Below are 12676 nucleotides of genomic sequence, written 5' to 3'. Positions count from 1 at the left end.
TTATATACATATATGATGTTAAATACCAGTGAAAATTCTTACTATAACATATTTAAATGTAAAAAGATAAACAAACACCACAAAGCTGTGGAGCACAATATATTATCTTCCCATCAATTGCAGCACATGCAGGTTAGTATGTCAGTTCTTTATGCGTTCTATCACACACTGAAATGTTTACACACCAGTGTGAGCACTTATACCACAAAATTTACAAAAACAATCCTGGGTTCATCTTTGTGGCGTGTGTTGTAGCAAAGGCCAAGGGACAACCCAAAGGCCTGGTCATTGCCCTTAACAAAGCAAACATATCACACGTCAGAGTCTTACGGCTTTTAAATTCATGATATTTCTGTCTTTGAGGTACCGCAGGGATCTTGTCTGTACATATAGTGTAGAAATACATGTGGACGCATTCATCACTGCTGATAATAAGAGTTTACTTGAATTCCACACCAAAAACAGCAATGGAATGCTGCTGTTCGGAAAGGCCAATGATGGTCTAAAGTACAATAAAGATGCTTAAATGTCAGTGATAAAAGGCAGTGGGTAAAAAACGATCCATGGATGTGGCTACAATTTAATAAAGAGGATATATGTGACACTAGTCAGACGGGTTTAATAATGTCAACAGTATGAGGGTGTGGCTACAGGGATGTCAAAGTGTTCAGCCGGACTCACTCTTATAATGCAGTGTTTCCAAAACTCAAACACAGTATAATGTGTACAGTATGCATGCACAAAGTCAACTCCCCGTCCTTTAATGTAAATGTTCCCGGAGGCAGAGAGCTACAATGAGAATGTACCCTTCGTGGGAAAATGGCAGCTGCCAACGTCACCTGATTGACTCAGCGTATCAGTTTCTTTTCAGTGTCTGAGAAGCGAGCTTTCACTTTATAAAATAGTGGGTTAATAAAATGTATCAGACCACTTGAATGAGCTCACTGGGCATCTGTGAGAAGTTGGAAATTAATCAATCATAACAATCACCCATTAAAACCACGTTTTCTATTCGGTAATGCAAAGTAAATCAATTAGTACTGTCGAATGATTTAAAAAAAATTAGATTAGTCATACTTTTTCATTTTGATTGATCATAATTAATCACATCTAAATTTAGAGTATTATTACCCCTACTCGCTTGCATTATTTAAATTTACTAAATAGAAGACCCCAATATATGTACAAAAATATAATTTTATTTTCAAACTGTTATACAGGCATATTTTTTTAAATTGTTTTACTTGAATGCTGATCTGGAAAGAAGATAATGAAACAACTGTTGGTGTGTCAGAATTGTCACACAAACTCAAGGCTGATCTGGCCCGCCACGTCATTTTATGTGGCACACGAATGCTTACTAACTGTATTCGTTCTTTCCATTTTAACCCAAAAAACACAATGGTATACCTTTTAAACTTTGTTATCCTATACTGCAACAAATAGTATATTATCATACTTTCCAAACATTAATATTTATTAAAATGAAAATAAATACTTAAATATCTGCTTGACCTATGATTTCAAAGCAAGTTATCCATCAAATTGTACACTGTATAAATGACAATAGATTTTACGGTAGAAATTGTGATATTTTTTGACAGCATATTACTGTAAAATGAAAATGATCTTCTGTTTTTTTTACGGAAAATTATGTCGACTGACCTGCCAGTGTTATTATAGTAAGATCTATGGTTGCGGTTATTACGGTGAATTACTGTAAATGGAAAAACAGTACCACATTTTTTTTTTTTTAATGGTAAAAAACTGGCAGCTCAGTTGCCAGAATTAAAAACAATTTTGGTGGAACTGTTTTTCCATTTACAGTTTGTTATATGTTGTAAAAAAAAAAAAGGGATATTTTACAGGAAATTCTGGTGATTGAGTTGCCAGATTTTTAATGTAAAAAATAGTGTTTTTTTTTTTTTTTTTAACAATGTACAGAAAAAATATATATAATATCCAAATGCATAAGCAAATTCTAATATAATTCGCTGTTTCAAAACTGTGATGTTTAAATATTGCGTTGATATTGTTCCACCGTCAATAGCACTCACCATAAATACATTGAAACATTTACAGGTAATACACCTGCTTGGTATGAGCATCGGCCGATCTTGCTCACGGATTGGAATTGACAGCATAAAACCCTGATCTGAACAACTCTACTAAATACACATTTTGAGTTCAATATTGGCATTATTAGAGCTTGTGAAAGTGGAGTCCTGGTTCAAATGCAATAAGCTTTCACTTAATGTAAATAAAACACATTTTATTCTATTTCGTTCTTATAAAAAACGGACAAATACTGAGCACTGCCATATCAACATCAATGGGCAGGAAATACAGAGAGTGTACTCCACAAAATTCCTGGGGGTCATCATTGATGAAAACCTCAATTTCAAATGTCACATTAGCCATCTGTTAAACAAATTATCCAAATATGTTGGCCTGTTCTTTCACCTTCGTCATTATCTTCCTCTTTATGCTCTACTTACCCTATATAAAACTCTATTTGAACCACATCTAAACTACTGTAATATAATCTGGTGTAACACCTTCCCTACCTACCTTCACAAATTAGAATCCATGCAAAAGAAAGTCATACGGGCCCTGTCATGGTCCAGGTTTAATGCCCCTACTCGACATCTATTCCATAAATATCATCTCTTAAGACTGACAGAGATCAATATTTATCAAAATGCTTGTTTAACCTATCAAGTCATTTACAGGCTGAATCTTAGGCTCTGTAGCTTGGTTCCTATCTACCATCCCCAGCATGCCCACAACACTCGTAACTTAGATTTCATATCAGGCAAACATCGTTTACTGGCTTGTACCACTCGCAGTGTCGTATGCAGGGGACCAAAGATTTAGAACCAGCTTAGTGAGAGCCTCAAGATGCTGTATCCATTCTCCAACTTCAAAAAGAAACTGACCACTTATCTATTAACCACCTATCTTTAATGCCTCATGTGGGGTAGACTACTGTTGGATTTTGCATGGTTGAACGAATGTATGTATGTATGTGTATGCTTGCTTTAGTACTATTATCTTGTCTTTATCATATAGTGTTGTTGTTTTTGTTTGTTGTTGTTGTGCTTGCTACCATGTTTCATGTTTCATCATTCCATGTATATATACTGTCCTCTGGACCCCCTGTCAAAAGCTTCTTCTAGCTTATTTGGTGGACCCTTTCACGTACCAACATCTTTAATTGATGGTATTCGCTACTATTGAAATTGTTATATGGTATTGTGAATAAACTTGAACTTGATTATCAGATTTTGAAATGGAAAAAAGACAGAAATTTGGTTTATTTTGAGAGATATTCAAAAAACAAATGACACATAACACAAACAGTATATTCTATAACCCATTCCTCTGTGAAAAGTCATTCTAACCTATCAATCGTCTTCAGTTTATCTGAAGTTGGGTTGCGGGGGCAGCAGCTTAAGCAGGGAAGCCCAGACTTCCTGCTCCACAGTCACTTCGTCCAGCTCCTCTCATTAGATAATGGTGTTTGATTGATGACGGTGGAGTTATTTTGGAAATAAAATCATTGGACCCACCTGAATTTGCTGTTGGCCTGGTTGCAGTTAAAAGATGCAGTGCGGTTTCTTAGAGAAGCAGGACTTTTAAATATGGACTCCAGCGATGGACTCTTCCTCATAAGGATGGTAGATTTCATGTCTTCCCCGCTGCCGGATAAAATATCTGATGAGTAAAAGAATGACAGAGATGGTTGGAAAGGCACAAATAATGTTAAAATTTGAGAAATGTGTTTACTAAGTAAGAAAAAACATGTTTCTGCATGGTTGAGAAAGTTGCAATATGTGATATCAAATAACATTAAATACATTTATATAAACAAGGTTTGTCTATAAAGGCCTGAATAGTAATATTATTTGTACCTGACAAGTTTCGGCTACCTTGCCTCCCAACAATGCCATGTGACACCTCTCGTGAAGGCTGCAAAGGCAAGGTAGTTGAAACTAGTCCAGGAACAAATACATTTACGATTCAGGCGTTTATAGACCAACCTTGTTCATATAATGTATTATGAGTAGGCCAAATTATCCTCTTTACAACATTAAAAACATTTGCAAAATCATAACACTATCTATAGAAAGATTTCTATTTGTTTTGCTTGTCAAAGTGCAACACAGGTACTGACTTGTGTTGCCAGGATACCAAAATGCTTCCTAATTATTTGCGTTCAATCTGACTTGAGGTGAAACAAGGATGCTCATGTAGGGTAATTAAGAATGATCAGAGTTACATACTGAGAGGATGAACAAAGTTTCCGTGGGTGATGCGTTTTTCCAACAACTTTGACAGGGGCTTTATGTGAGACTGCCTCTGGGAGGAAACAAAAACAGACCAAATCACACAATAATGATTGAGGAAGCAACAAATAAAAATGGTCAAAGTTTTACTTGAGTGAAATAAATGTCAGCCCAATGGAAGGGACAGACAGACATAAATAATAAGTCATGTTCGAGTGTATCTTGAGAACTTACCTGGATAGGTGACACTGCAGCAGCAGGTGCTGTGCGCAAAGGTATTCCACTCAGCGGACTTCGAGGTGAGCTTTGGATTTGAAATGCGTGGACTGCAGGTCCACCTGGAAAAAGAAATGGGTAACTCTAAAAATAATCAAAGAACTGAAAAATCTAACTTATTTTCTAGTGTGTTCAGAAGTAGATACATTACTACATGTTTCGAATCATCGGGGGTGAGCAGACTGATTAAAATAGTGGTGTTATCGATAGATGGTCATTTGAGTTTTAATTTATTTATTTTTTGTTATACCTTTTATGTTGTTTATTTTTTTATATTTATATAATGTTATACTATTTTACCCTCCATTTTGATACACAGGAGGGGATTGGGGGCAAAAAGCCTAATGATTTGAATGAGAGCAATTAGTAGTTTTCGCTTTTGTTATCTTATCTGTTACCTTATTTTGCTTAACTAATTATAACAAAAATGAAATACAGTATTACCTCAACTTACAAGCTTCATTGGTTCTGTGACAGAGCTCTGAACTCAAAACGCGTTGTACCTCAGATCAACATCTCCCATCAAAATTAATTGAAATCAATTTAAAGCACAGCTATGTCTTTTAAAAGAAAAATTTACTTTTGATATATTGTATATTTTGTACAAAACCCCAAACCAGTTAAGTTTGCATGCTGTGTAAATCATAAATAAAAATAGAACACATCCATCCATCCATCCATCATCTTCCGCTTATCCGAGGTCGGGTTGCGGGGGCAACAGCCTAAGCAGGGAAACCCAGACTTCCCTCTCCCCAGCCACTTCGTCTAGCTCTTCCCGGGGGATCCCGAGGCGTTCCCAGGCCAGCCGAGAGACATAGTCTTCCCAACGTGTCCTGGGTCTTCCCCGTGGCCTCCTACCGGTTGGACGTGCCCTAAATACCTCCCTAGGGAGGCGTTCGGGTGGCATCCTGACCAGATGCCCGAACCACCTCATCTGGCTCCTCTCGATGTGAAGGAGCAGTGGCTTTACTTTGAGTTCCTCCCGGATGGCAGAGCTTCACACCCTATCTCTAAAGGAGAGCCCCGCCACACGGCGGAGGAAACTCATTTCGGCCGCTTGTACCCGTGATCTTATCCTTTCGGTCATGACCCAAAGCTCATGACCATAGGTGAGGATGGGAACGTAGATCGACCGGTAAATTGAGAGCTTTGCCTTCCGGCTCAGGTCCTTCTTCACCACAACGGATCGGTAAAACGTCCGCATTACCGAAGACGCCGCACCGATCCGCCTGTCGATCTCACGATCCACTCTTCCCTCACTTGTGAACAAAACTCCTAGGTACTTGAACTCCTCCACTTGGGGCTGGGTCTCCTCCCCAACCCGGAGATGGCATTCCACCCTTTTCCGGGCGAGAACCATGGACTCGGACTTGGAGGTGCTGATTCTCATTCCGGTCGCTTCACACTCGGCTGCGAACCGATCCAGCGAGAGCTGAAGATCCCGGTCAGATGAAGCCATCAGGACCACATCATCTGCAAAAAGCAGAGACCTAATCCTGCGGTTACCAAACCGGAACCCCTCAACGCCTTGACTGCGCCTAGAAATTCTGTCCATAAAAGTTATGAACAGAATCGGTGACAAAGGACAGCCATGGCGGAGTCCAACCTCACTGGAAATGTGTTCGACTTACTCCCGGCAATGCGGACCAAGCTCTGGCACTGATCGTACAGGGAGCGGACCGCCACAATAAGACAGTCCGATACCCCATACTCTCTGAGCACTCCCCACAGGACTTCCAGAGGGACACGGTCGAATGCCTTCTCCAAGTCCACAAAGCACATGTAGACTGGTTGGGTAAACTCCCATGGACCCTCAAGAACCCTGCCGAGAGTATAGAGCTGGTCCACAGTTCCACGACCAGGACGAAAACCACACTGTTCCTCCTGAATCCGAGGTTCGACTATCCGGCGTAGCCTCCTCTCCAGTACACCTGAATAAACCTTACCGGGAAGGCTGAGGAGTGTAATCCCACGATAGTTGGAACACACCCTCCAGTCCCCCTTCTTAAAGAGAGGAACCACCATCCCGGTCTGCCAATCCAGAGGTACCGCCCCCCGATGTACACGCGATGCTGCAAAATCTTGTCAACCAAGACAGCCCCACAGCATCCAGAGCCTTAAGCTCTCGTCCACCCCTGGGGCCTTGCCACCGAGGAGCTTTTTAACTACCTCAGCGACCTCAGCCCCAGAAATAGGAGAGTCCACCACAGATTCCCCAGGCACTGCTTCCTCATAGGAAAACGTGTTGGTGGGATTGAGGAGGTCTTCGAAGTATTCCTTCCACCTATCCACAACATCCGCAGTTGAGGTCAGCAGAACACCATCCGCACCATACACGGTGTTGATAGTGCACTGCTTCACCTTCCTGAGGCGGGGGACGGTGGTCCAGAATCGCTTCGAAGCCGTCCGGAAATCGTTTTCCATGGCTTCCCCGAACTCCAACTACAAAGTCGATCATGGAACTGCGGCCTAGGGTGTCCTGGTGCCAAGTGCACATATGGACACCCTTATGTTTGATCATGGTGTTTGTTATGGACAAACTGTGACGAGCACAAAAGTCCAATAACAAAACACCACTCGGGTTCAGATCCGGGCGGCCATTCTTCCCAATCACGCCTCTCCAGGTTTCACTGTCGTTGCCAACGTGAGCGTTGAAGTCTCCCAGTAGGACAAGGGAATCACCCGGGGGAGCACTTTCCAGTACTCCCTCGAGTGTTCCCAAAAAGGGTGGGTACTCTGAACTGTTGTTTGGTGCATAAGCACAAACAACAGTCAGGATCCGTACCCCCACCCGAAGGCGGAGGGAGGCTACCCTTTCGTCCACCGGGTTGAACTCCAACGTGCAGGCTTTGAGCCGGGAGGCAACCAGAATTGCCACCCCAGCCCGTTGCCTCTCACTGCCGGCAACGCCAGAGTGGAAGAGGGTCCAATCCCTCTCGAGAGAAGTGGTTCCAGAGCCCTTGCTGTGCGTCGAAGTGAGTCCGACTATATCCAGCCGGAATTTCTCAACTTCGCGCACTAGCTCAGGCTCTTTCCCCCCAGTAAGGTGACGTTCCACGTCCCAAGAGCTAGCTTCTGTAGCAGAGGATCGGACCGCCAAGTGCCCTGCCTTCGGCTGCCGCCCAGCTCACATTGCACCCGACCTCTATGGCCCCTGCTATTGGTGGTGAGCCCATTGGAGGGGTGACCCACGTTGCCTCTTCGGGCTGTGCCCGGCCGGGCCCCATGGGAACAGGCCCGGTCACCAGGCGCTCGCCATCGTGCCCCACCTCCGGGCCTGGCTCCAGAGGGGGGCCCCGGTGACCCGCGTCCGGGCGAGGGAAATCTGGGTCCATGCTTTTTCTTCGTCATAAAGGTCTTCGAGCTGCTCTTTGTCTGATCCCTCACCTAGAACCTGTTAGCCTTGGGAGACCCTACCAGGGGGCTTTATGCCCCCGGACAACATAGCTCCTAGGATCATTGGGACACGCAAACTCCTCTACCACGATAAGGTGGCAGCTCAGAGAGGAGAAATAGAATAGAAATAGAAATAGAATACAATGATTTGCAAATCCTTTTCAACTCATATTCAATTGAATAGACTGCAAAGACAAGATACTTAATTTTCGAACTGAGAAACTTCCTTTTTTTTTGCAAATAATCATTAACTTAGAATTTAATGGCTGCAACACATTGTGAAAAAAGTTGGCACAGGGGTATTTTTACCACTGTGTTACATGGCCTTTCCTTTTAACAACGCTCAGTATACATTTGGGAACTGAGGAGAGCAATGTTTTAAGCTTTTCAGGTGGAATTATTTCACATTCTTGCTTAAAGTACAACTTAAGTTGTTCAACAGTCCGGGGTCTCATTTGTCGTATTTGGCGCTTCATAATTCTCCACACATTTTCAATGGGAGACAGGTCTGGACTACAGGCAGGCCAGTCAAGTACCCGCACTTTTTTACTACGAAGCCACGCTGTTGTAACACGTGCAGAGTGTGGCTTGGCATTGTTGAAACAAGCAGGGGCATCCATGAAAAAGATGTTGCTTGAATGACAACATATGTTGCTCCAAAACCTGTATGTACCTTTCAGCATTAATGGTGCCTTTGCAGATGTGTAAGTTACCCATGCCTTGGGCACTAATACACCCCCATACCATAGATGCTGGCTTTTAAACTTAGCACCTATAACATGGATGGTTATTTTCCTCTTTGGTTTGGAGGTCACGACATCTACAGTTTCCAAAAACAGTTTGAAATGTGGACTCGGCAGACCACAGAACACTTTTCCACTTTGCATCAGTCCATCTTAGATGAACTCAGGCCCAGTGAAAGAGGCGCTGATTGTTGGGTGTTGTTGATAAATGGCTTCGCTTTGCATAGTAAAGTTTTAACTTGCACTTACAGATGGAGCGACAAACTGTAGTTACGGACAGTGGTTTTCTGAAGTGTTCCAGAACCCATGTGGTGATATCCTTTACACACTGATGTCGCTTTTGAATATAGTATCGCCTGAGGGATCGAAGGTCGCAGGCATTCAATGTTGATTTCCAGCCTTGCCGCTTACTTGCAGTGATTTCTCCAGATTTTCTGAGCATTTTGATGATATATTATGGACCGTAGATGGTGAAATCCCTAAATTCCTTGAAATAGCTTGTTGAGAAATGTTGTTAAACTGTTCGACAATTTGCCCACGCATATGTTCAAAGTGGTGACCCTCGCTCGGAAGCTGCTTTTATACCCAACCATGGCACCTATGTACTTGTTCCCAATTAGCCTGTTCACCTATGGGATGTTCCATATAACTGTTTGATGAGCATTCCTCAACTTTCTGAAGTCTTTTTTGACACTTGTCAGCTTTTTTAAAACATGTTGCAGGCATCAAATTCCAAATGAGCTAATATTTGCAAAAAATAACACAAAGCTTACCAGTTCGAACGTTAAGAATCTTATCTCCGCAGTCTATTCAATTGAATATAGGTTCAAAAGGATTTGCAAAGCATTGTATTCTGTTTTTATTTACGATTTACACAACATGCCATCGTCAGTGGTTTTGGGTTTTGTATAACAGCAACATGTACGAATGTACTACATACAACTACAGTAGTTTTTATGGAGTAAAGTAATAATAATGTACAGCATTTAGGTATAGTCTTCTAGCTATGTCTCCGTCAAAAACACCATCAGCAGCTTTTTCATATTTCCATGGATAAATGTCCGCCTTTTAGCAACAATTTCAACATTATTTGCTGGCGTTAGACTCATTCTGCTTCAGTATGGTGCAAACTCGCAGACATACGCTCTAATATCTTTGCCAAGTTGGTGACACACACGGTCATGTTTTTGATGATTTTGTTCTTTAATTCAATGGATATCATCCAATTCTTCTTCTCAACACTTTACTTCACTCTCACTTCACTTCTTCCCATTCTTGGAAAACAAAGTTATGTCCATCTCTAGCTAAAAGCTAATGCTAGCGAGTAAAACCAGGTATTTAGGGCGGATCTTACAGGGTTCACTGTGACATTTGCTATGCCAACTAATGGCTGGGATGATTGTAACGTAAATATTTACTTGAAACTGAAAACATAATTAGCTTAGAGACAGTTTTTATCTCAAAACACTTCAAATTGGGGCACTCATTTGAGATACAATTGTATTCTGTCGTTTTGTTGATATTGTTACAATGCTTTAGATTTTACTGTATTCATATATTATTACATAGTTCATTAAAAATGTTTTGCTCTAAATGATTGTATTTTTTTGTATTCCGATTGTAATAATGATCAACAAATTATAAGAAAATATCATAAAATGATCTTGAAATATGTTCGAATAAAAAGTATCGGTATGAGCGACACAGGTCCTGTGTTGACTTAGTATTGGACTAAAAACAAAATTCGTAGTTTTGCCCACCGCTAATACTCATACTTATCTCTGCAAAGCTCAAGACAAATGGTAGACCATTTTTTATTTTACACAAAAACTACACAAGACGATTTCCATGAAACTTTGTGCAGATCAATTGACATTTGAGGATATTTTGATGATTTTTTTATCTTTAGTTTTCATTATTACAGTCCACTTGGATTGAGGCCAAGTGATGAAATTCTGTACAGTACTCCAGTGCTTAAGTGGAATGGTAAAACCTTGCATGTCAAAATATTGCTATCAAACTAGTCAGATACTTAACCGGTGCTATCCTACAGCAGTTACATCATACTTTGCCAGTAAACATACTGGAATTGGTTATACTGCATGTACATCACATATGACTAAAACACACTTTTGCAAAGTATTGAAGTTGTGACTGTATTGCAACACTTACTGTGTTCAACCGTATCAAAGGATTGAATGAGGGACTTGACAGTAGCTCCAGGCTCCGTGTCAGCATCACCATTGGTATCTACAGGTGGGCTTGGGATCATGCTGCACCACGGACGGCTGCCCTCAAATTCTGCCGCTTTTAAATCATCACCTTGAGACCTAACGGACACAATGAACAGAGTTGTGGGGTGGGGGGAGGGGACATAAACCATAAACTCTACTGTATATGTGCTGTTGAACAGGCTTTTATAAATCATAGAGCAAATAAATAATACTAATAATAATGGATTCGATTTATAAGGCACTTGTTTATGTTTATACATGACAGCAAATGGTTTATAAGTACTGATACAGTGCAACCGTAAAGTATTCACAGCACTTCGCTTTTCCACGATTTGTTATGTTACAGGCTTATTCCAAAATGGAATAAATTCATTTTTGTCCGCAAACTTCTACACACAATACCCAATAATGACAATGTGAAAAGGTTTTTAAAATTATTTTTGCAAATGTATTAACATTAAAAAACATGTACATAAGTATTCACATTCTTTGCTCAATATTTTGTGGATGCACCTTTTGATGCAGCAATGTACAGAGACATCCTGGATCAAATCTAACGCTTCCCATCCAACCCTTGAGAGGGGCTGTAAAGAGGAATGGAAAAAATGGAGTAGGCAGAACTGCTCAAAGATAGGCGTGCCAAGCTTGTGGCATCGTATTCAAAATGACTTGACTTTTAATATATTTGCAAAACATTTAAAAAACACATTTTGACATTGTCTTTATGGGGGTATGGTGTCTAGAATTTGGAAGAAAAAAATAAACTACTTTATTTTGGAATAAGGCTATAACATACATCGTAGGAAAAGTGAAGCGCTGTGTATACTTTACGGATGAACTGTAGTAAAAAAAAATTAAAAAAAATCACAAATTGGTAAAAGAGCTCTATAATTTCCAACTGTCTGTGAGGCCATTAATGTGTACAAGCCAAGTCCTGATGGATGGATGAGGGCGAGGAAAGAAAGGCAAAGAAAAGGGGAGCTTGTGTGCGTTTGTGCGGTGAGAGACATCAGCATTAAGAGAGACTTGTGGTAAGCCAACCATGGATACATCCAAAAAACAAAACAAACAAAAAAAGGGTAATTTCTGCATGGACAGATTCCTTTACCTTTAGTGCCAAGGACCAGTGTGATTGATATGTGGCGAACAAACAACAAACATTTTAACATTGAGACATTTTCAAAACAAGCACTCAGCTTACCCATCCATCCATTTTCTACCGCTTATTCCCTTTTGGGGTCACGGGGAGCGCTGGCGCCTATCTCAGCTACAATCGGGCGGAAGGCGGGGTACACCCTGGACAAGTCGCCACCTATTTAAAGTTAAAGTTAAAGTACCGATGATTGTCACACTCACACTATGTGTGGTGAAATGTGTTCTCTGCATTTGACCCATCCCCTTGATCACTCCCTGGGAAGTGAGGGGAGCAGTGGGCAGCAGCGGTGCCGCGCCCGGGAATCATTTATGGTGATTTAACCCCCAATTCCAACCCTTGATGCTGAGTGCCAAGCAGGGAGGTTATGGGTCCCATTTTTGTAGTCTTTGGTATGACTCGGCCGGGGTTTGAACTCACAACCTACCGATCTCAGGGCGAACACTCTAACCACTAGGCCACTGAGTAGGTTTATAAAGTTTATATTAACTTCATTATTTGCACTTCTGTGTCGTGATCTTTCATGACGGTTTTAGTTATGTGTTGTATTTTCCTGTCCGTTATGTGATGGGGGCCTTCTGTTAT

The 12676-nt window shown here is 41.2% G+C and overlaps 1 protein-coding gene across 5 annotated transcripts in view; it reads right to left on the bottom strand.

Moving 5' to 3' along the window:
* The window catches only part of specc1 (sperm antigen with calponin homology and coiled-coil domains 1), a 189866-nt gene that overhangs the window by 71204 nt on the left and 105986 nt on the right, over positions 1-12676 (bottom strand). For all 5 annotated transcript variants that reach the window (XM_061897939.1, XM_061897943.1, XM_061897942.1 and 2 more), the window contains 4 exons: positions 10877-11034; positions 4524-4627; positions 4287-4362; positions 3573-3717 (listed from right to left, as the gene is read on the bottom strand). In XM_061897939.1, the coding sequence (XP_061753923.1) occupies positions 3573-3717; positions 4287-4362; positions 4524-4627; positions 10877-11034 (483 nt within the window). The remainder of the gene's footprint in view (positions 1-3572; positions 3718-4286; positions 4363-4523; positions 4628-10876; positions 11035-12676) is intronic.

The sequence above is a fragment of the Nerophis ophidion genome, linkage group LG04, assembly GCF_033978795.1.
Source record: "Nerophis ophidion isolate RoL-2023_Sa linkage group LG04, RoL_Noph_v1.0, whole genome shotgun sequence".
Lineage (NCBI taxonomy): Eukaryota > Metazoa > Chordata > Actinopteri > Syngnathiformes > Syngnathidae > Nerophis > Nerophis ophidion.
The sequence above is the reverse complement of the archived record's forward strand: the minus strand, read 5'-3'. Positions and strand labels throughout refer to the sequence as shown.